The following is a 25,457-nucleotide window of genomic DNA, read 5'->3' as shown; positions in this document are numbered from 1 at the left end:
AGGGGCGTAAAGTAGGATGAAAGGGGCGGAAAGAAGGATGAAAGGGGCGGAAAAGGAGCTGCAGCAGTGAATTGTGAGTAAGGACCCGGATGCTCCCCCAGCCGTCCCCATAGCGCTCGTCGGAGCTAGATAACAAGCACTGCAGCAGGGACAAATCCAAATCAGACAACGAGTGGTAAGTTCAAAATACTGCTCGTTTGTAAATACAGTTTACCATAGATTTTAAATGGGAGTCAGTAAACAAAATAGCGCTGCTGAAAAGCAGCAGGAAAACAGTGCTATAAAGGGACGTTAAATAGCAGAAGCAGCATTTACATATGTAACGAGTTAAAAATCTCTTAAATCTTGTTGATAAATGACAGAAGCTGATTGAAAATTGACAGCTAGAAGCTGATTGAGTGGTACTTTATCTCTCTCCAAGGTCTGATACATCTTCCCCAAAGTGCTTTGGAATAAACAGATTGTGGAATGTTTAAGAGCATTTGATGATGTTGGAATAAAAACGCACATTGAAAGGCTACAGTAAATATTATATAAGGCATTTACATTGTCAGAAGTAAGCAGTCTCATCATTTACCCTAATAAATTCTATATTTGCAAGAGGTAACCATAAATATCACCTGATATCAAATTTGCGATGTCCAGGTTCTAGTAACAAGGGGTTTTCTAGGTATTTCTGAATGACATGAACTTGGCCTTGATTGTCTATGAAGTCTAGGAGCTCTGTGGCATCAGAAGATATAAGAATCCCTTCACCTGAAAGAGACCAATAAGAAATGAAATGAATGCTATAACACCTTTTATTTCATATAATGCTTTTCTTACTTTCATGTAATCCACCTAAGGCATATCCGGGAGGGGGCTGCCAGGTTGGTGAAGCAGGGAGGGTGGGGGTGGCTGAAGTGGGCGGAGCGGGGGCGTGTCAGCGCGATTGCGTCATCACGGCATTGCCCCTTGCTTTATAATGCCGATATTGCAAAGCAGGGGGCGAGGCTACGATGACACGATTCAGCAGGTGCGGAGGGTCGCGGAGGGCCGGTGGACAATGCGGTGGACTTGCCTACTCTTTTGGGGTGTCGGGAGCGGCACCCGATTATCGGAAGGCTCCAGACAGTCCCGGGAGAGTAGGCAAGGATGACATAAGGCCCGATTCACAATTACAGGTAAATAAAAACAGCAACAGCTCCTGGACCAAACCATGCTGCAATGAAAGCGGTGAATACGCATTTATTCTTTTGCCTCCATGGAAAATGTGGCTGCTTCTGCACGTAGCCCACAACTACTTTGTTTGTACACTGACATTTAGAATAAAGCTATCAGACACGCCTCTTTTTCAACTATAAATCTATCTGCGCACATTAGATCATCCCCACCTGCAGTGCAACATGGTTTTGCCAATATACAATTTGCCTTTTTCTGATTTTCTCCAAACTCTGTATCAGGCCCATAATCTGCCCCTATGCTATGTACATAAAAGGTTTCACAGGAGATGGCCTATGGCTTGTCAAGAGCAGCATCTTACAAAGTCCAGGTTTAGTATACACTAAAGGGTCCATCCTCTAAAAAAAACTATTTCTGAAGGTCCATAGGGGTCTATTTACTAAGCTGTTTTAGGAGATAAAGTAAATGGTGATAAGGTGCCAGCCAATCAGCTCCTAACTGCTATTTTTCAATCACAGCCTGTGAGATGGCAGTTATGAACTGATTGGCTGGTACCTTATCACTGTTCACTATTTACTCGGGGACGGGCCTGTTGAAGGGGCCCGGGTCCTACAGCCCGGCCCCCAACCTGCCCCAGCCGCCGCCGTGAAGTTCGGCCAGCAGGGAGAGAGGAATGACTTCTTCTGCAGCAGCCTCTCTCCCCAGCCCAGCACACAAGCTGCTGACATGCTGCATGCCGCCGGGCTAGGGAGAGAGGCTGCTGCAGCCGTAGTCAGACCTCTCTCCCAGCGTTATATGCGTTTCGGGGGAATGACTGCGCCGCCACCGCCTGACACATGCGCACCCTATGCGGTGTGTGCCGCCGTGAACACGGTCATTTTTTTCCCCCGGAAGGGAAAGGTCTGGCCACACCTTCCCAATTGGCAACGCCCGTCAGAGCTGTCAGCAGCCCTGGCTGTATGACCCAGTCACACAGGAATGTTGGTCTATGGTCAGCGGGATGTGAACGTGAAGAGAAAGTATGTACAGTTATGTATGGACTGTACAGAGGAGATGTAATTGGCTAGGATAGATTATGGAGGCTATGTGGGTGGTTCTGGAATACAATAAGCCTGTCTGAAGAGCTGAGTTTTCAGGTTTATTTTCTATCACACTGCTTGGGAGAAAACACAGTTATAAAAAGTGTACTCTTCTGTCCCTTCATTACAAGACAATCAGGCAGATGATATGATTAATGAGCCTTACAATAAAGTTCTCTGTGGCTCAGATATGAAAAATGTGCTGCCAAGGTTCTGGCAATTTTTAGATACTACTACACTGGCTGTGCAGGTGGAATTAAAGCCTCAGAGGGATTCTGTAATAAAGTTAGGCTGTAGCTGTGTTATCTGACATCTCAGTTCATCCTAATGCAGTTGCTGGTGCCCACAGTGTAGGAGGACATTATCAAGTCCAATGCAACAAAGCAGAAAAGAGCACTGTAAACTGCAGGAACTACTTTGAAATACATAGGGCAGCCTGGCGCAGTCATACAAAACCTGCAACCCATTATATGGGGGATTACTCATCAGAGTGGGACTAAACAGACATGGCTCTGACAGGCAGCCTGGTAGCCAATCAAACTAGCTGCCATGTGTCTGTCTTTGCACAGAAGTGGCCGCAGAGCTCTCAGTCTCCATATTGCGAGATTGCCACTAAGCGCTTTCCTGCCCACTACTCTAGTTCTACTCCGACAGACAGACTGAGTCACAGCTTTTAGTCCAGGCAAGTATATTCTTATAATGGATCTACAAATGTTATCATTATTAAAGTTATCATACATTGCATTATGGAATAAGTCAAATGATCATACTATGAATTTAGCAATTTTTATTTTTTTAATTAGAATAAAATATGAGATATGGTAAGAACTTACCCTTGTTATCTCTATTTCTACGAAGTCCATAGGGTTCCACAGGATGCCTTGGGGTATAGGTGTGACGTCAGTCATCGGGCACCAAAGAGTTAAGCTTTCAGCCTCCCAGGATGCACTAGGTCCCCCTCCTATACCCCGCCCCCGAGCCAAGGCACCTCAGTTAGTTACCAAGCCATAGGCCGGAGGAGGAGAAGGAAGAGAGAGAAAAAAGATCTGGACACACACAAGAATCACATTCTCACCAGAGGGAGACGGAAAAACCGGTGACCAGAGCAAAGCCCATCTGCAGCACAGGGGAGACAGGGCGGGAGACCTGTGGAACCCTATGGAGTTCATAGAAATAGAGATAACAAGGGTAAGTTCTTACCATATCTCATATTTTCTACTTCAGGGTCCATAGGGTATCCACAGGATACCTTGGGGATGTCCCAAAGCAGTATCCTTTAAGGGTGGGGACGCTCCTGTGCAGAAAGGAGAATCCGCCGCCCGAAGGAAGCATCCTGAGAGGCGAAGGTGTCAAACCTGTAATACCTCACGAAGGTATGGACAGAGGACCACGTTGCAGCCTTGCAGATCTGGACTGCAGAGGCACCACGTCGAGCTGCCCACGAAGGACCCACAGACCTAGTGGAATGAGCCTTCAGAGAAGGAGGAACCGATAGGCCTTCATGAAGATAAGCTTCAGAAATAGCCATACGGATCCAGGCTGCCAAAGTTTGCTTTGAGGCAGGCCAACCCTTTTTACGGAAGCCATAGAGGACAAACAAAGCGTCCGACTTCCTAAATGAAGAAGTGCGGTCAACATAAGTCCTTAAGGCCCGCAAAACATCCAAAGAGGCCTCACCCACGGAAAGACCCGGTGAGTTAAAGGCCGGAACAACGATTTCCTCGTTAACATGAAACTGGGAAACAACTTTGGGAAGAAACTCGGGCCGAGTGCGGAGCACTGCCCTGTTCCCATGAAAAACCAAGAAAGGGGGTCTACAAGAAAGAGCCCCTAAATCAGAAACACGTCTGGCCGAAGCAATAGCCAGAAGGAAAACAGTCTTAGCTGTCAGCCATTTAAGATCCACTGAGCCCAGTGGTTCAAACGGCGGTCCTTGAAGAGCCCTCAGGACCACAGCCAAATCCCAAGGCGCCACAGGTGGAACAAAGGGCAGCTGAATGCGGAGAACACCTTGCATAAAGGTGCGCACATCCGGGATTGTAGCAATCCTACGTTGAAACCAGACAGACAGGGCCGAAACCTGTACCTTCAAAGAAGCAAGGCGAAGCCCATGATCTAGTCCTGCTTGTAGGAAGGCGAGAATCCGAGACAGACGAAACTCCCGCGGTGCATAACCTCTCGGTCGACACCACTGGAAGAATGTATGCCACACGCGATGGTATAACCTCGCGGAAGACGGTTTCCGAGTTCGCAACATGGTACGCACTACCGAGCTGGAAAACCCCCGGGACCTCAGCATGGCCGTCTCAACTGCCACGCCGTCAAAGACAGCCGAGTCAGGTCCGGGTGAAGGCAGGGACCCTGAGACAGAAGGTCCGGTCGTAGCGGCAACCGCAGAGGACTGTCCACGGACAGACCCTGAAGGTCTGAGAACCAGTGCCGTCTGGGCCACACGGGAGCTATCAACAGGAGCGTCCCTCCTTCCTGTTTGAATTTCCGGATTACCCGTGGAAGAAGGGAGACCGGAGGGAACAGGTATGCGAACCGGAACGTCCACCGGACGGACAGAGCATCCACCAGAGACGCCCCTTCGTCTATTGTGCGAGACCCATACACCGGCAACTTGTTGTTGTGCCGGGACGCCATGAGGTCGATCTCTGGATGACCCCATCTGTCCACCAGCAGTTGAAAAATGTCCGGGTGCAGGGACCATTCCCCCGGATGAACGTCCTGGTGACTTAGAAAGTCCGCCTCCCAATTTAGCACTCTCGGGATGAAGACCGCTGATATGGCCGGAAGATTGCGCTCCGCCCATACCAGGATCCGAGAGACCTCCACGAGCGCCGCCCGACTTCGGGTTCCTCCTTGCCTGTTTATGTAGGCCACGGTGGTAGCGTTGTCCGACTGCACCTGTACCGGGCGACCCTGGAGAACCCGATGTGCCTGCTGGAGAGCATTGAAGACCGCACGGAGTTCCAAGATATTGATTGGAAGCTCCGCTTCTGTCGGCGTCCACCTGCCCTGGAACAAGTGTGGACCCGAAACTGCTCCCCAGCCCCGAAGACTGGTGTCCGTTGTCAACGGGACCCAATTTGGAACCCAGAACGGACGTCCCCCGCTGAGATGGGTCGTCTGTAACCACCAGGCAAGGGACAGGCGAACCTCCGGGGTGAGCACAATTGTCTGGGACTTCAGAGACTGCGGCAGCCCGTTCCACTTGGACAGAATCAGGTGCTGCAGAGGTCTGGAGTGAAACTGGGCATATTCCACCATGTCGAACACCGACACCATGGAGCCCAGTAACCTCATCGTCGAGTGTAGAGACACACGGCGACTGAGCAGACAACTGCGCACCCTCGACTGTAAAGCAGAGATCTTTTCCTCCGTCACGAAGATCCTCTGCTGTTCCGAGTCCAATAAGGCTCCGAGGTGCAGAATCCTCCGAGACGGGATTAGAGTGGACTTCTGCCAGTTGATTATCCAGCCGTGCCGTTGCAGTAGCGCAATGGTCAGGCCCAAGTGGCATAGAAGGAGCTCTGGAGATCCTGCCACCAATAAAAGGTCGTCCAAGTACGGCAACATGCGGACTCCATGCAGCCGCAGAGAAGCCGCCATGACCGCCATCACCTTGGTGAACACACATGGTGCTGTCGCCAGGCCAAAAGGTAACGCCCGAAACTGGAAGTGGTCGCTGCGGATTGCAAACCTGAGGAACTGTTGATGGCGCAAAAGAATAGGGACATGCAGGTAAGCGTCCTGTATGTCCAATGACACCATGTAGTCCCCAGGTTCCAGCGCCAGAATGATGGACCGTAGGGTCTCCATCCGAAACTTCGGTACCCGCAAAGACCTGTTGAGAGCTTTGAGGTTGAGAATCGGACGATACGACCCATTGGGTTTCTGTACCAAAAAAAGATTTGAATAGAAACCCTGGCCCCTCTGGGAGAATGGAACAGGCACTATAACTCCAGCCTGGAGCATAGTGGGCAATACCTTCCGCAGCTCCGTAGCCTTGTTCCGGTCTGATGGTAGACCCGTGGTGAAGAATCGAGCCGGGGGTCTGTGCCGGAAGGAGAGGGCGTACCCGTGGGAGACCACCTCGAGAACCCAAGTGTCTGTCGTAGTGACCGACCAACACTGGGCGAACTGCAGCAGGCGGCCTCCCACTTTGGGATCCCCCAAAGGGAGGCCCGGACCGTCAGGCCGCAGGCTTGTCATCCGGCTTGGGGGCCAGACGTCTGGTACTCCATGCCTGCTTCCGGGGCTTGGCCGATTTCTTAGGGCCAGCCTGTCGAGGAAAAGACTGTGGTTTGGGCCTGCCCTGGGCCCTAGATGACCGAAAGGACGATGGTCCAGAACCAGAAGGAGCAGCGGCCGACGGGAGACAAGCCGATTTGGCTGCCGCCAGCGTGGCCACAATCTTATCCAGATCCGGACCGAAGAGAACTTCTCCGGTAAATGGCAACGCCTCCAGACCCCTTTTGGAATCTGCGTCCGCCTTCCAGGATCGCAGCCACAAGGTGCGACGAGCAGCCACCGCTGCTGAAGAAATTCTAGACACCAGAGTACTAATATCTAAGGCCGCCTCGTTGATATAAGTGGCCAAATCACGGAGATTACCAATCAACTCCGCCTGTTCGGCCGGACAGTCGGAATCAAAAGATGCCTCTAATGAATCCGCCCAGCACTCCATCGCTCTGGCAACCCAGCAAATGGCCATAGCCAGTCGTGCTGCCCCCCCCCGCAAGGGAATAAGTGGACTTCAGGCAGATCTCCACCTTGCGGTCCGTAGCATCCTTAAGGGAGGACATGGATGGCATCGGCAATGTGGCACTACGGACAAGACGGGTCACGTGAGAATCCACCTGTGGAGGGGATTCCCACTTTGCAAAATAATTATCCGCGAACGGATAAGCCACCGCCAGGCGCCTCTGCGGCTGGTATCTTTTGCCAGGCTGTTTCCACACCTCCTCTAAATGGTCCACTAACTGGCCTGAAAGAGGAAAGACTGTGGCATCGCCCTTCACATCTTTAAAAAAGGCGTACTTAGATTTAGCCGCTGGGGGAACTTCGTCCTCAATCACCAAGGCTGTGCGGACTGCCCGAATAAGTCCAGGAATATATACCTTGGACTTAGCGTCAGCGTCCTTAGTATGGAGAGGTTCCTGATAGTAAGGATCCAGAATCTCCCCATCATCAGACGTCCCCTCATCATCCTCATAAGGAGCCGACAGAGACGCCACCGGCCGTTTATGTGGCCGGATCACAGACTCCCCTTGCAACACATCCGACAAGTGCTGTACAGAACTCGTCAGGGAGTTAACCCACGCCGGCTCCTGAGAAACCGGGAGCGGGGAAATAGGGGGACTGTGGGGTACCACCAATTGTCGTGGGAAACCCTGCATGGGTGACGACACCACTGACTGCTGGGACAAACCCATCGGTGTAAACGCGGGTTGCGGAGCTAACTGGCCCACTAAGGTTGTAAGCGCCTGAGCGAAACAAGCCCAGGGCGGCTCCTGTACCGGTGCTGTAACCGTAAGAGGCCGCGCCATGGACAAACACTGCCGGCAGAGGCCCTCCGCGCTACCCTCCCCCTCTGCTAACGGTACTTTACACGTAGTACACTGTAGCCGGAGAGGAAAATCACTTTCAGACATGATGGCACCAAGTATGTGACCCCTCTCACCAATTATATATCAAATAGGTGAGAGACCACCCTGCAGCACCGCACCGCAAGAGCTTAGCAGAAAGAACAGGGATGGTAATAAAGCTGACAGTTTAGAAGAAAAGTTACAGGCAGCAGCGCTAGCACAGTCACATACAATGCAAAGAAATATAAATTCCTGCACTAACAGCGCTGATCAATCAACTACGCAGACACAGGGCCTGGTAGGACACAGCGCAGCATACACAGACCTGACCCAAATCGGAGGAGAGGTATGCGGGGGGACCCAGACCACGATGCTTCCGTCCAGGCTTCCAGCAGCGTTCACCATGCGTTCAGAGGAAGATGGCCGCCGAGGAGCAGAGAGGAGGCTGGCCTGGGGGAGGAGCGCTGCCACAGGACCAGTCGGCAGCGTGCAGAGAGGGCTGTGTGCAGCGGGGGAGGCGTCGGCTGTGAGATAGGGAAGGCGCGCTCCCCTGGCATGCATTTAACCCCTGGGACGCCGCAGCGCTACCGCTCTGCTGCGGTCCGCTGTCCCAGGGGGTAGTGGAAGCGCAGGTTGGTTGCCTGGCTCCACGCTGCAGCCAGTCCCCAGGGAGCCCCCTGCCTGGGGACTCAGGACCATGTGATCAGCGGGGACCCACCGCGGGACCCCGCTGCTTACCTTTGTCCCCCTTAAATCCGGCCATGGTCCGGAACATCTGGGGTCACCGCTAGCTGTGACCCCAGATGCTCACCAGCATCCCCGGATCGGTACCGGCGTTCTGGTACCGGCGGGGGTGTAGGGAAGACAGCATGGACGTCAGGACTGACTGTCCATGCTGTACATCCAGATGTGCAGCCACAGCTGCATAGAAGAAAGCTTCAGGGGCTCTTCTAGCCCCCACTCCAACAGGTGCACCCGACTCCGGCCGGGCACCAAACTAAACTGAGGTGCCTTGGCTCATGGGCGGGGTATAGGAGGGGGACCTAGTGCATCCTGGCAGGCTGAAAGCTTAACTCTTGGTGCCCGATGACTGACGTCACACCTATACCCCAAGGTATCCTGTGGATACCCTATGGACCCTGAAGTAGAAAAGTAGATACAATTATAGAGTTTTTTTAAATAGCTACTAACAACAAAGGTCTGGTTACATTGCATTTTAGAGAATTTTGTATAATTTATATTCATTCCCATAGTCAGAGCCAGACTGGGACTTTAAAGCAAACCACACAAGCCCATATTTAATCACATAACTGAAGCAAAAAAAAACATCTTCCTAAATCTAATGTCACAAAGAGCTCAATTATTCTATAAGAGCCTCAGGTTTACATCTGTTTGATGGCACCACTACTCAGTGGCAAACGCAGGATTTCTAGAGGGGGGTTTCCAAATGCTTGATTTTAGAGTGAGTGTGGCCAGTCCATGAAGAGGGCATAATTAGTACTTATCCAGCTTTAATACAAAGCATATTGTGTGTCATAATTCTAGCATATACAGGACCAGTAATCACAGTAACCCATTAGATGTGGCAGTAGGGCCATCCTGCCTGAGCTGAATGTTTTTATTTTAGATGTGGGCATCATTCCAGAGCATTGGACCAAGTTTGAGGATCTGAGGGAGCAGCAGAAGAACCTAGCACATATGTGTACATATTGGGCTCTATAGCAGTACAGTACATCCCTAAAAATGCATGGTTTCCAGATCTCCTAGTTGGTGCACAGGTTATTTATTACGTGTTAAAAGATCCACAGGTGGTGCTAATTATTTCATTTGTGATACTGCACTAGTAAAATTCTATTATATCACTATTTCTATTGTGGTCACGGTGTGGGCTGGGGAGGGGGGTTTCCAGGCAGATGGAAACCCCCCCTGTGTTTGCCTATGCCACTACTGACCCTACAGTAGTGGGAACCAAGCATAGAAAGTATTATGACAGTGCAGGAGGATGTGTTGCTATGGGAATGTGATGGTTGCTTCCGAGGTGAGGAAATGTGTTGCTACGTGGGACGGCCACACCCCCAGCAGTGCTGCACCCTGCTTTGCAACATCATACTTTTGTCTCCCAATGCTGCAAGACCTTTTCCTCTAGTAAATTGTATGTATTTTACATGTACAAGCAAGTAACGTTTTATTGTGGCCCTTCAATTAATGTAATATGCTCCTTGGACAATAAAAGGTTGTGCTCCCCTGGTCTAGCTCCAGGCATCATGTAATAATGGGAGTACTGGTGTAGGGCTCCCACCGCAACTGTTACACATTTTTCTAAGGTTTACTAATTATGCCTCCAAACCACATTCTATGATCTGCACCCTACATGAACGAGAGATAATATGTCAAAACCATGGATATAGTGATATTGTGTTGTACATGCCGAGAATGACGGTGCTTCAATGACAGTGGAAATTGATATTGAAAATGGTTTCCTTTTGTTAAAGAAAAAAATAAAATACTGATACTTATCAATGTTTGTATATTCATCCGTCCACAGTAACCGGATTTCTCAAAGATATGGGATTCACTAAGCAGGTGGGTTAAACTAATAAACACTTTCCCATGTGTAGATCTACTGTAATATGGATGACCTCTACATGAACATACCAAAAATGGTTGTATCTAACCTTTGGCACCGGACGAGGATTTGGCTATCCACACATTTCCTTTACCGCTCTCCTTCCTCTCATTGAATGATTCCAGAAACTCTTCTCTTTCATCTGTGCGGGGATTGTTGGTGATGTCTTGGAAGCCATTCCTTGCACGTGGTGCAGGGGACTTTTGATTGGTTGGATAAATCACAAAGGATTCTGGGAACCATGTGCAGGATCCAGATAGCTCAGGACTTGTTTTGATTAATCTGGAAAACAAGTACAATGTAGACACTGTACAGTGTAAAATTCTGTTATTGCCTAACTTCATATGATCTCTCCCATCGCACTATTCCGTACATTTTAAAATATTTTCATATAAAAATCTGAGCAATATTTCAAATATGAAGATGTGGATAATGGGCCTGATTTAGACTTGTACACGCTCAGTAGCAGCTACTGTAAAATTATGCTAATGCCGCAGGGGGCATCTTGTGTAAATAGACACCTCCCACCGACTTATGTGATGCGCCGCTGCTCCGAAGAAGCAGCATCGGATCACTCTGCGTGAACATCGGTCATCTGAGGCTACTCAGGATGCACAGTTGAAGCTGTGTACAAGGACGCAGCCACTGGCTTCAGCACGACTGGAAAACAGACACCCCCCCCTTCATTTTTGGGACGTTGCCTGACACTGCCCCTGCTCATCCCCCAAACTGCCGCAGCAAGTTAATCAAGCTGCGGCATCCGCACACTGCAAGCAAGGGAGCAGGAGATCTGCACATGTGCATCCACAGATCTTCAAACAGCGGAGCTATGCGCGAACCATTGGGATTGTGTACGACTCTGAATCAGGCCCAATTTTAACGTATTGTGTGAACTAAAACAGTTATAATAACAATGAGCACAGTACACAGATTAAATGCCCCAATAATAATTCTGGAGAATTTATTTCTTTTTTTTTTTCAATGAGGTCATAAATTGTGCTGTATATTCTGATCTCCACAGGTCTACTTCACAAATAAAGCATAAAAGTATTATTAGAATGTTATTCTGGAATAGAAGTTGCTACAATACATTTATAGCATATTACAATAGCGTGGTTCTGCAAAGTAACAGGAGATAAAAGCAGAACATTTGTTTGCACACAGACAACATTTAATAATACAAATGGACATCACTTACTTGACCAATGAAGCCTTCCGACAAAGCTTGTCTGCACCACGGTAGTAATTTACTAGCTGCACAAGTCCTGGCTCATGACCTGTGGGCACAATAACAGCAGAAATAAGATTGTGGTGTATTACGGTAATATTCCTGATAGGTAAAATGCAGCTTAGCTGGCCCTTCGTGTTTGCCAATCTCTCACTCAGGCAAGAGGCAAATAAAGCAAAGGCGAATATTTTGGTCAGGTATAGTAGATTTCATAACCAATACACTGATTTATGGGCAGGCGGTGGAAGGTTAAGGGATTGTAGCCAAAACTTTGTGGATGCCCGTACCTCCCACTGTTCTTATTCATTATTAGATTACCAGGTTATAAAGATGAGATGATACTGATCAGTAACCACTCTGAGTATGAAAGTTGATGGTAATTTAGTTATTAATAGTGCGCTGTAAGGGTTAAATCTCTCACTATCCTTCTATCTGTTGAGCTAAGACATTTCTCTCCCCAATATTTCATTTTCCTAATGATGCAGCCCACCTTTCTATATATTCCTCTATTTGTGTAGTTATTGCTACAACCTAGAAGAATGGACTAAAGGGTGCTATCTGAGTACCCAACCCATTATATGAAGTATTAGTAGCTGGAGTACAAGGAGGAAAACGGTTATATTGTCAACTTACAGGCCAATGGTAGGACCATACTATACTATTCTCTTAGCGTTCTCGCTAGGCTGTTTTAGCGCCCTGCCTTTTTGGCAGTGCCCCGCTAGAACATGGTGGGTGCCATCCCCACCCACGGATCGCAGTGGTCCACGGGCAGGAAAAATTGTGATGCAGCGATCTGGGAAGCATGCTCCCGCATCTATTCACAGAGACAGGAGAACTTGGGGGCTGCGCGGTATGTCCGAAAGTGTCGGCACGCCCCTAAGAGTGACGAAAAGGGAGACAGTCTTAAAGACACGCCCCTTTTCTCATGGCCACACCCCCTTTCTAGGTCCGGCACCCTGCCCTGCGCCGGACCTAGCGTGAACACTATTTTCTGGTGAGGCAGCCATTGCAGGCACACTGCACAAGATCACACTGGGTAGAATAGGCAATGCCTTGAATTGATGACACTGGGATGGCAGAGAAAAAATTCCTAGGCGAGATCCTTGAGAGTTCATCAGAGCCATGCATTTTATCATTCCACAGAGCACCAGGCGAGGTAGCCATGTTGGCTGCACTACATTGGTTACACTGTGTAAATAGTAGATAAGACATGCAAGGATAAAATGAATAGGTTATCCCCTGCATCATCACTTCAATGTGTTGCTCATCCTGCCCTTGAGAGTACCAGGCAAAGCAGCCGTCTAGGAAGTACTACAATGGGCTGGACAAGCAACTCATGTAAAGTAGAAATTACTATGTATTCAGGTTTTTGTGGCTTCTCAAAGATATTCAGGCAAGTATCACAAGGCAAGACCAAACACCAGTGCAGATATTCATGTCTTCATGTGCAGCCAATCCTGAGGATTGGCTGCTTCTTCTTATCATCCATCCACTACAGGACTGCCGAAACCTCTGCCCGGGTACCATTTCTTACGGAAGCCTAACAGCACTGCTAATTAGGACCCCTAAATTCAAGCGGACACTGGATTTGGTAATTATAAGTCTGGACTGACTTTTAGAACTGCACATGCTCAGTACCATTGGATCAATTATTATTGGATTATCATCTAAGCCTCCCAGCATCTATATGAGGCCAATGTGACTGGTGGATTGGACTGTTTTTATGCTCTTGTTTTGCACATTTTAGATTATATGCATATTGGTATTTTGTATGCCTTATTAAATGATTAAATGTACTCATTCTAGTTGAGCGCTGTTGTTTTCTCTATTTTTGTTTAATACCTTTGAGGACTGACTACCCTCTTCCTATACAGCTGCTTTTATTTTATCTGTTTATTTGTCATTATTATACCCATTTCAGCGTTCCTGCAGTGTAACTACTGTGCACTTCACCAAATGAGTCTATTTTGTGCAGAACCATCACATAAATTTAAGATAAAAAAAAAATATATATATACAGTCAGGTGCATAAATATTGGGACATTGACAGAATTTTCATATTTTGGCCTCTATTCACCACCACAATGGCTTTGAAATGAAACAAACAAGATGTGCTTTAACTGCAGACTTTCAGATTTAATTTGAGCGTAATTATATCCAAATCAGGTGAACGGTGTAGGCACATATAGAAACCGTTGTAATTCCTACACCGTTCACCTGATTTGGATGTAATTACCCTCAAATTAAATCTGGAAGTCTGCAGTTAAAGCACATCTTGTTTGTTTCATTTCAAAACCATTGTGGTGGTGAATAGAGGCCAAAATATGAAAATTCTGTCAATGTCCCAATATTTATGAACCTTACTGTATATAGGTTGTAATGTAACAAAAATGGTAAAAAGCCAAGGGGGTGAATACTTTTGCAAGGCACTGTATGTCAAGGTATTATTTGTTTCTTTCTTTATTCATTGATTGGTTTACACCAGTATATTGTTTGCTAGATTTGTATTATGTACATTGTTCAAGTTGTGTTTTGTACCCTTCCCCAATTTCCCCTCCACTTCCTTTTTTCTTTCTGTACCCCCTCTACTAAAATTTTCAATAAAGTATTATTGATGTTAAAAAAAACCTCTTCTGTTTCTCCAGCTCCAGCGCCCCTTCTGTCTGAGCTCTTTCTCGCTCTCTCCAGCTGCAGACCCCTTTCTGTCTTTCCAGCTCCACCCCCCATTCTGTCTCTCCAGCTCCCCTTGCGTCTCTCCAGTTCTTAATCCCATCCAAATATTTTCCTAAGGTTTGTGGGTCTGATGCAAAGTTGAACACTAATCCATTTGCTCATGGTATCTTGCGTGTTTTCGCTCTGTGCATGCTCCAGGACCAGACACGGAACTACAGACAAAGCAGAGTCTTATTCAAACCAAACAAATCTTCACTTTAAGTGGCGTAAAGGTGCCCACACACATACCGATGTCCTCACGATACGATTTTATAGCCAATTTCCTCATGAACTTTCACGGGAGCTCCCTTGCCGTCGTGATCACGATTTGGAGTTAAAAATGTCCAATCTGACTAAAGATCTATCTTGCAGCCAATGCATTGTATCCCAGATTGGCTAATCTGCCCTACAGCACGGCAGATCAGAAGATGCGATGTACGACGAGCGGGGACGCGCATCAGCATCGTGCTCGTGAGTATAAACTCACGATTTGTACTTTTTTTACCCGATTCGTCGTCACAATTCGTTGAAATCGGCCAAATCCTTTAAAATGTCGCTATGTGTGTGGGCACCTTTACTGGTCTCCCATAGGCTAAGTTCAGTGAGGGCGTGTCAATGGAACTGTGGGCTACGCAGAATTGAGACTATGTGTAAATATACCGGTCTTCAGACAGATCTTTACACCTAGTATAGGGACGGTAATCACCGATGCTGATGATGGGTATCAAAACAAGCGCTTATTACATGCAGACCAGCCAGAGAGATGCGTACACTCCACACGGTCAAAAATAGGCTCGCAATGCAGGAACAAATATAGCCGACTTGCGTTCAACTCTGCAGCGGCCTCTGTGTGTTTTATTTATAGTTATAAAAGTGTGTTTGCTGAGCTTTCAAACAGAATAAATTAAGACTGTTGCCAAATTCGCACCAGAACAGGTATCAGCAAAAGCAAAATTGATCTTGAGATTTTAGAAAATCAAAATTAAAAATCAGGCAAAATAAGCACGGATAGTGCCACCAGTGCTCGAAAGCAGATATCCTTGCAAACGTTAGCGATCTGGGTTTCTCATATGGAAAACAGATGGTAGAAAGCTTCAGTACTCAGTTATTTGGCCTAAAAAACAAATAAATCTACTTTTAATTGGAGCAAGTGATCAAAAGTTTGGATACCAATAAATCAAGGAGCCAAACCCTCGATGTGCTGATCAGTGATGCTAAGCAGCTGAGTGTCAGGAAAGTTATGTGATGCCAAGTCAACCAGTGTATACAATGGAACTGTGCTGAGATGTAGTGGAATGTCTCAAGCTATCACTGTTTCTGTCTCACCCTTTGTTCACAATCCTGACAGTAAGCAGAATCCCTGAAAATTACAGGCATGACACTGACCTTCCTTTACTATAGTCTGTGCGTGGTCTTGTTAGAAAAACCTTACTACAACATAATATTGTCCATTATAACCAGGACGGACTATTGTAGCATCACTGATAAAATTATGAATGAGATAGAATAGGAAGCTTTTTCAAATAAGAGGAAACAAAAGAGTAGGAGGACCAAAAGGAGGGCGAGGAAAGGATGATTTAGTAGCCATTGACAATAGTATACATAGAAAGAGGAGTTGATGGAAGATTGAGGAATTGTTAATTATGTAAAGTTTTATAATTTTATAAAAATATTGTAAATTTTCAAATTTCACATTTGTTTAAGAATAAAAATAAGGGAACAAATCTATTACAAAAATGCCCCAAAGAGATGGTTGGCAGGTCTAGAGCCAATCACAAGTGACCACCCTGCAGGAAGAAGAAATAAGTACAGGTAAAACGCTACATTTTCATTTATTTATTTAGCATAACTTTTTAGTTCATACCTATGAGGTTCCTGCATGTTGCACAAATGCTGGAAACCACATTCAAATGAATGGTCATTGAAATAAATTGGAAAAGAATAAATTGGAAAAGAAAAAATGAAAACACATTAAAAAACCTTTCAAACAAAATATAAAAATGATAATAAAAACAAGAAAATAATGATTAATCTTATTCAGTATATTCAGTATAACTCAGAGCTGTCACTACTCAGAAGGATTCATATAGGTGAGAAATAAGAGTAATGTATAAGGTTAAAATATTTTATTCTAAAAAAAAAAAAAAATCTGAAAAATAATTATAGTAAATATATTTGTGTCAGTGTCATAAATAAAAGATACAAAATACTTTTATTTGACTTATTTCTACACATTACAAATAGTATCAACAAAATAATTGTATATAGAAACTTTATTTTCAACTAATATGATTACACATTTAATCAAAGTGTTGAAGAAAGGAGCAGTAAGCATTCATGACATGTAATATATCCAGTTACAGGTCCCTGCCAACTCAAAGCTTCACCATTTATCTCATAGACATTATATAATACATAACAGGTGCCTAGGACTTGTGTTGCATTTCCAGGCTTCATTTCAACAGTGCCACAAATGCTTTGCTATTTTATCTTAATCCTACCAATGCCCTTTACACAACCTACTTATATTGTGAGTTGAAATGCTCCTTGAAAGGATTACAGGTCTATAGATAAGTCATAATAAACCATTCTAATTTATACATGCCCCTGCAACGGTGTTGAAACGCACTGGCACGCCTGCGTTTGCCCGACCACCCCACCCCCCATCACCACCCACAAACGCCACTTCCTGTCCATCACTCTGCTCTGTGTCTTGCGTAGCCACTGCAAACGCAGTTACCATTGCAATTGCTAGTTGGCGCATGCGCACTGCGATGCCCACGCATGTGCAGTGCGAATAAATCAACCGATTGTGTGCGTACTGCGAATCAGGCCCTAATTATCTAAATTCATAGTCAAGTTATGATGAGAACATAGGGCCTGATTTTGTCACAAGCGGCAGTGTCTATTGGCGGTCGCCCGTTTGTAACTTTATGCAAATGGCCTATAAAGTTCTTCCTCTGTATATATCTGTGCAGCCGAATGTGCCCAGTATTAGCGCCTGTGCACACAGCAATTATGATCGGTGCATCCTTACATGCATACCACCATCAGTCGTGCCATCCAAACTGTCGAAGCTGGTTTAGTGGCTGAGACAGAATCAGTGTAAAATTAGCTTGGAGCGACGCCATCTTGCGAATGGCAACCAGACTCCATCTTAAAAATAAGAATCTGCACGACGCCATTTTGCGAATGGCCGGACAGTGCCATTTTTGAGAAACTCACACTTAAGTACATAGAGCGATGCTATTATTAGCATCATGCAATTGCATATTTCACCATACCCCACACACACATTAAAAATACGCACATTAGCGAATGCATAATATCCTGCATGCGAATGCTGTTTATTAGCTGCATGCGTACGCATCTGCCACAAGTTAAAAGTCCTCACTACATATATCTAACTAGCGTCTTTTCCCAAACCCCTAATACTTACACACTGCACACTCACATAAAAGATTCCATAGCTTCAAAGTGTAATATTCAAGGTTTATTCATTTATTATTAACGTTGTGAAATAAAGATTATTTAATATCTAAGGTTTAGTATATGATAAGTAAACCGTGTTTGGTGTTGTACTGATCTACTCTGTCTCAAAAGCTTTCCGGTGTCATCGGTGAGAAGATCGCGACATGCGTTCACAACTTATGGACTGTAGAGAGTTAAAATAGTAAAATGTACTTTGTAATGTTAGCAGCTTAGATTTGCATGCAGCCGGAAAAAGGAGACAAAAGGGCTGTTGGAAGCTGACCTGTGTCCATTTGAATCGACCTGTTAAATGTCCTGTAACAGATTACCAAGAAACTGTTGAATGCTACTCCAATGAGATTGTGTTTGCCTGTTTGCATTTTGTACAGAGGGTCAGGTCCCAGAACAAGTTTACATAGAAATGGCTAACTGAAACTACAACATAATTAGCATTTGTTTACCCTAGCTAGGAGCTTTAGCAATTCACACATATAGACGACTTCCTGCCTAAGGCCCTCATTCAGAGCCGTACGCTCTGAGCAGAGCGCACGCTCTGCATGAGGGCCGGGCTCCTTTTTCATGGAGCGTCCTCCTGGACGCTCGTATAGCTGTGGGTCACCACCCACAGGCTATACGAGCGTGCATTTTGATGGCCGCGATGGTCGTGACCATCGCGACCATCGAAATTGCGAGCCGGAGCCTGCGGTTGAGGTTTTCAACCGCAAGCTCCGGAGTGATTTTGGCTCTATCAGAGCCAAAATCACTCCCACTGACATCACTAGTGATGTCAGTGGGCCGGCTTCTGACGGGAGGCGTTCCCGTTGGAACGCCCCCGTCAGGGAGGCACGCCCCCGGCACGCCCACCAAAGGGGGCGTGCTGTCAATCAACATTGACAGCACGCCCCCTTTGATCGGACACAACGAGCGAAGGAAAGTCCTTCGCTCGTCGTGTCTGGCGCATGCGCACGACGGAGCTCCCTCCGTCGTGCGCATGCTCAGTGCAGACCATCGACCCACTTGCGAGCGTACAGCCGCTCGCGAGTGGGTCTGAATCAGGCCCTAAGACCCTACACAACACAATAAGGTTTGAAATGTCCTTTTATGGGCAAGATCCGACAGGTGAGGTTGAATGCTGGGAAAATAGCTTTTTCACAGAGACACAGGATAGCATTCACACTGTGGACACATGCTTGCAAGGACACACCAGACACAGACGCAGACAGACACACACTTGCAGAGAGATACTTAGGACAGCAGACTTCTCCCCAGAAGACTGCCAAGATGGGACTAAGGGCCTGATTCAGACCCACTTGCGAGCGGCTGTCCGCTCGCAAGTGGGTCGATGTTCTGGACTGAGCATGCGCACGACGGAGGGAGCTCCGTCGTGCGCATGCGCCAGACGCGACGAGCGAAGGAAAGTCCTTCGCTCGTTGTGTCTGATCAAAGGGGGCGTGCTGTCGATGTTGATTGACAGCACGCCCCCTTTGGTAGGCGTGCCTCCCTGACGGGGCGTTCCCACGGGAACGCCTCCCGTCAGAAGCCGGCCCACTGACATCACTAGTGATGTCAGTGGGAGTGATTTTGGCTCTGATAGAGCCAAAATCACTCCGGAGCTTGTGGTTGAAAACCTCAACCGCAGGCTCCGGCTCGCAGTTTCGATGGTCGCGATGGTCACGACCATCGCGGCCATCAAAATGCACGCTCGTATAGCCTGTGGGTGGTGACCCACAGCTATACGAGCGTCCAGGAGGACGCTCCATTTTCATGGAGGCCGGCCCTCATTCAGAGCGTGCGCTATGCTCAGAGCGTACGGTTCTGAATGAGGGCCTAAGTACACTTGGAATATGGCTAAGTAAACTGTACAGTGGTTGGCCTATATGATATCTGTAACTAGTTTGTGTTATCCTGTTCATAGGTTATATAGATTGTATGTAATAAGTTTGTAGTTTGGTCAGATAGGTTTATTATAGTTATTATAAATATAATCCTTAATGGATATAGGATTTACAGAGTTACAACATTATGTGAGTTTTCTTACATTCAAAATGGAGACCAATAGGACATGGGCCCTAACAACCCCATACGCACACCCCCTCATCAGCCATCTTGGACATGTGCGCGCTCTCTCTCTCTCATGGTTTCAAGTTTAAACACTGTTTTATGCATATGTAATAACTGTACCTTGGGTCTGTATAATTTCTTTGAGCTAAATTGTCTTTAGATCACAGCGTGTAACCTACTGTTTTTATATTTGAATAATAACCTTTGTGCGTTGGAAACAAATTTCAAAATCTGAAGGCTTTTATTTTACTGTATGACTGCGTACGCAAATGGCGTCAATTCTAGAAGGTATAGGCAGGACTTGGAAGGTATAGGAAGGATTGTGCCAAGGTTTAATTACGATATAACAAAACTTGGTGTGGTTTCTCCATCTAACCATGGCTTCCTAAGATTGCGGCCGCGCAGAAGTTTGTATTGACACACCCGCGACACTCCCATTATACGCCCACTGAACGGTCCATTTTTGCGTGCACTACTAGCCACCTCCCATTCATCGCCCAGGAATGCCCATCACTTTTCAACCACATTTCTGATTCCGTCTGTGTAACGTATGCGCCGTAGGGGTTTTTCAGAAATTTTCGCACATGCGCAGTTGCAAAAAAATCACTCAACTACATAAACATCGCCATTGAGTGTGGCTCTGGATCAGGCCCCACGGTGTGTATTGCCATAGAAGGGGACCTGATTTTTACTACTTGCTAATTTGTCCTTTCCTGGTACGTGAATATATGACTTCTTTCTATACTATCAGTAAATTTAGTGACAGCAATAATGTTGATTTGTTCTACCTTTTGTCACCCTGTCCCCTCCTGTTACTTTGACCATAGCATTACTTGTAAGTAGGGAGAGTAAGCAGACTTAGCAGCCGTACACTAGCAAGGTGTTCCAGTCACTGTAACTTTGTAGAGATTAATAACTTGCTCGCTGCTCCTCTGTACCAGTAATATTAGTATGAAAATGCTTTGTAATTTCAGCTTCAGTTTCCATGAGGTCTATCTTTTGTTACAAGCATACCTGAGTAGCTTTTCTACATAGCTAAATAAAAACATAATTGACCGTACGTATAAGGGGGAGACGTTCAGTATCCCGGCACAGGGTATGCTGGCACTTAGAATACCAGGGCCGGAAGCCTGACACCTTTCAGAATACTGCCGCCGTCATCCCAAAGGTAAGTAGTGGGGTTAGGGGGAGGGTTGGGCACTAGGGGGAGGTTAGGTTTAGAGACCAGGGGGGGAGGTTAGGTTTAGGGACCAGGGGGGGAGGTTACGTTTAGGCTCCGGAGAGGGAGGGTTAGGGAGAGGGTTAGGATACATACTGACAGGTGTCGGTATCCTAACCCTGCCGAGATGCCGGCGTCAAGATTTTGACCACCGGCGTCCCGTACACATCCTGTATAAGGGACCAGCAAAGCTGTACAAGTCAAAACAAATGATACATTTTATGGCAAACATGAATAACAATCCAATATATATGTGACTAATGACACTATGGGGCAGATACAAAGTTGAATGCAGGTCAGTTTTGTGGACGTACTTTGCGTGTTTTCACACTGTGCAGGATCTGGAACCGAACGTACACGACTGGGTGGGTGGCATCTCCACTTGCAGCTGAAGGCACGTAACTTGGTGGTTACGGGGTGTGCATACGTAGTGTAAGTGAAGCGAGGGGGTTTCAACAGAATTGTGGGCTATGCAGGGTAGAGAGTACACTTAAATATTTTACAGCAAGGATAGGGCTGGTGCAAGTGTGCACTGATAAGGACAGTGATCAAACAGAATCGGTGGGAAATACAGACGGCAGAATAGCCGCCAGTTCTCATACCAACGCCAGAAGCCCGACTGGAGGACATCACAACAGGGGCACATAAGTAGCTAACCCTCCCCTCTCTAACCCTAATGCCTAACCCCCGCTCCCCGCACCCTAAACCTATCCCTCCCCGGGGGGGTGCCTAAACCTAACCTCCAATGGGGGGTGCCTAAACCTAACCCGCCTTTCCCCTAGCCTAACCCGAACCCTGCCCAGGGGGTGCCTAACCCTCCCCCTGCCGGCAACAACCTAAACTGTCCCCGGCTTACCTCGTTCGGGATGCCGGGCGTCAGGATTTCGGCGTGTGGCTAAAGATAGGCATCGACATTTCAACACCTATCTTTAGTCCCGGGGGGCCTTCCGCATCCCGATCAAACCAAATGTACTGATAGGGGTGGTCTGGGCACAGCTCTCCATACGTACGTATATCTACATTAAGTTCTGTCCGCACAATGCGGGAGCAATTACAGACGACTTGCTTTCAACTTTGCATCGGCTTCTATATCTGCATAGTCCCGGGGGGCCTTCCGCATCCCGATCAAACCAAATGTACTGATAGGGGTGGTCTGGGCACAGCTCTCCATACGTACGTATATATACATTAAGTTCTGTCCGCACAATGCGGGAGCAATTACAGACGACTTGCTTTCAACTTTGCATCGGCTTCTATATCTGCACCACAAAGGGTAATTACCCCTGAAACTTAGTGCATAACTATGCTTTTGCTGTAAGTAAATGTTGCATTATTCAAGTCAAGCCATGATGTTTATGGAGCTGCGCGTTCTGACAGCGATGCCATCTCATACGATTTGGGAATCTGATTCCTGCCTTTACTGAACTGTGTCATTGTTCATATTTGATTTAACTATTATGCCAGCATCCATCCACATTATAGTGAATTCTCAGATAGTACTGCAGACTTTAAATATTAATAATCATTCTATAATATTTTTTTGAAAGAAAGCCCTTACAGAGCTCTACCAATTGTCACATATCTCAGGAACGGTTTCCAATAAAAGTGCTATATTATAGCATCAATGTAGTGTGGGGTGTTGGGTACCACACGTATATATTACCTATTCATATAGGACAATAAATCTTTACAGGCTGACTGGATGCTATAAAGTACAGGGAGGGAATCACTGGCAGCACTGCTGCTGCATAGGCAGAGTCCTCTCTTGGTGCAGTAGGCAACACCCAAATGCAGCTCCTTGCACTTATGTGGAGTACAATGAATGCAGCAGGATGTCACTTTGTTCCGTGATCCCAAATCTTTTAATGTATATTGAGCTCATGTGGTAGAACAAGGGCTGTTAAAGGGATCAAAGTGGTTTAATCGGTCACATTACAAAGCAAATCAGTGTAACTCGGTCATGTACGAACAAAAGGAAGCCAGACAGAAGAGAATGCCAGTGACTGATGATGTGTCTTACCCAACCTTCCAAAAGGCAGCCTGTTCCTTTCTCCCAGCATGAGGTTGAACCGGGGATTGTCCCTCCTCAGCCTCTTCCATTGTCCCGTGGCCAGGAGGATCTTAGAGACTTCAGCATAGACTGTGCTGTTCTCATCCCTCACCACGAAGGAGTACATCATCCTACCGCACTAGTGCTGGCTGATAACCCTAGTCGCTATTGCTGTGCAGCATCCCAGGCTCTCCCCAGCAGCATGCTAAAGCTCAGGGAACAGATCCATCTGTCTGTGTGATGTCACCTAGTCCCGACTGCTGCTGCCTAATGGGGATCTTCCTATACTGATCTCATATAGGAGGAAGGAAAACAGCTGCAGCCTCTCAGCTTCTTCTATATCAGGCAGGGGATCGCTCTGGTTACGTTGTAACCACTCCCATGCACTGGAGGCTGGGCCACAGGGTCAGGGAGCAATGGGAGGGAAGCAGCCTGGCAGCATGGGTCTGTAGTACTGAGTCACACACTAATTACCAGAAGGCATTACAGAGAAGGGCCCTGGCTTGTTGTAAGCTGAAACGGCGTCATGTCATGTAGATCCATGTCATCATCTATACTGGCTGCAATCCACTCCATAGGCACAGGTGTTCTGGCTCACAGGACATAAACGTGAATTACATACAGTATCTAATAACCACTGGGAGTTCCAGAAAGCATCATTTTTATATGGAATTTAGTTTATTTGGCTCTGGGAGGTGTGGGGCTTGAAGCTGAAGTTAGCTATGGCCTGCAGGATAGTGCAGCGGACCAGCCAATACGGACTAGGTGGCTGATTCTGAGTCACATGCAAGTGGCAATGCGCATGAATCTCGTAATTTCAGCATACTGCACATAAAGTATGAAATCGGCTCCTGCTCATGTACAGATGGTGACCGTAGCGCTAGGGTTGATGCATCCAGAGATGGACGACACTTTCTGTGAAATGGGCGGTTCTGAGCAGTAACTGGACGACGAACATGCGATTGCATGGAACTATTCTGTCTTGTGGGAGTGTGGCGGGTGTGTAATGCTGGGTACACACTTGTCAATATATTGTTTGGTCAAGGAACGATATATTACTAGTGAATCGGCAGGTGTGTACACACGATATGTCTGTGAACGACGTCATTAACAGACATCAGGTCGTCCGTGCTGATGCATGATATATCGATATCGGCTTTGTGTACGGGTGGCCAGCCTCCTGCCCGTACACTGGCTGCAGGGACCGCCCACACTGACATCGCAACTGGGCAGACATTTAAATACCTGCCCAGTTGTGATGTGCCAGACACATCGAGCGGGCAATTGGTTAGTGTGCCTAGCTTACCAAACTGGCAATTGGTTTGGGTAAGTGTGTAATAGGTCTTGGGAAAGGCCCTGGTGACCTCAGCAGCACATATCTCTTTGAATAACTGCAGGAAGTTTGGTGTCTCCAATACCATTTCTTTAAAAATTTCCTCCAAATCAGATTCACCCTTGGCAAACAGTTTGGGGCAGCTCTCCCGCCATTCACTCATCAGTTATTAAGCTCTTTAGTAGGATGGGTTTTAGTAAGTCACTTCAACTCTACTAAGACATACTTCCAATATTTCACCCTGATGATCTTCTCTCCCTTAGGGAGAGCTTTATAAAGCTTGTAAAGAAAAGGTGTTGACCATAGCAACCAATCAGATTCTAGATATCATTTTAATGACCATAGCAACCAATCAGATTCTATCATTTTATAGCATGTACTAGATATATATCTACAATCTGATTGGTTTCTATAGGCATCATCAGCACTCATCCTTTTAGAAAGTTTGATAAATCTCCCCTTGGGCTAAAAGGAAATCTAACTTGGGCCACTGCTAAAAAAATAGGATGTTTAACTTATTAGAGTTGAAAACACTAGCTTCTGTATTAGATATATCCAGATGCAATATATATTATACATAGGATTTTTTTATACTTCTCTCCGTCTTCTCTGAGTTGGGAGTAGGACAGACTCCAGGTGTCCCAAATGCAAAATGGTTAATGGCTCATTTTGGCACCTCCTCTGGGAAAGTGCTTGGGTGCAGTCATTTGGGTCCAAAGTTGTCCAGGGCATTCACAAAACTGATATGTTTTCCTGTTCTATATCCCCTAAAAAAGGTCACTTTGGGGATATCCCTGAGCATCCAACTTTACATCACTATATGTGGTTAATCTGCTGACTCTGGCCAATGCAATAATTACCAGAACTTAGATGTATCTTGGGACTCCGTTTCCAGAAATGGGTGGCACTGGTCAATGACACGG

General features: G+C 46.6%; 1 protein-coding gene across 1 annotated transcript in view; it reads right to left on the bottom strand.

Moving 5' to 3' along the window:
• Positions 1-23,544, bottom strand: part of TTL (tubulin tyrosine ligase) — a 30,120-nt gene extending 6,576 nt beyond the window's left edge. The window contains exons 1-4 of the mRNA XM_088477376.1: positions 23,172-23,544; positions 11,659-11,737; positions 10,510-10,742; positions 621-756 (exon numbers count right to left, since the gene is read on the bottom strand). Of these exons, the coding sequence (XP_088333502.1) occupies positions 621-756; positions 10,510-10,742; positions 11,659-11,737; positions 23,172-23,331 (608 nt within the window). The 5' untranslated portion in view covers positions 23,332-23,544. The remainder of the gene's footprint in view (positions 1-620; positions 757-10,509; positions 10,743-11,658; positions 11,738-23,171) is intronic.
• Between the last annotated feature and the right edge of the window lie 1,913 nt (positions 23,545-25,457).

Source organism: Taudactylus pleione, unplaced genomic scaffold (genome assembly GCF_031769625.1).
Source record: "Taudactylus pleione unplaced genomic scaffold, aTauple2 ptg000201l, whole genome shotgun sequence".
NCBI classification, from domain to species: domain Eukaryota; kingdom Metazoa; phylum Chordata; class Amphibia; order Anura; family Myobatrachidae; genus Taudactylus; species Taudactylus pleione.
Note: the sequence above shows the minus strand (reverse complement) of the source record. Positions and strands in the feature narration are given on the sequence as shown.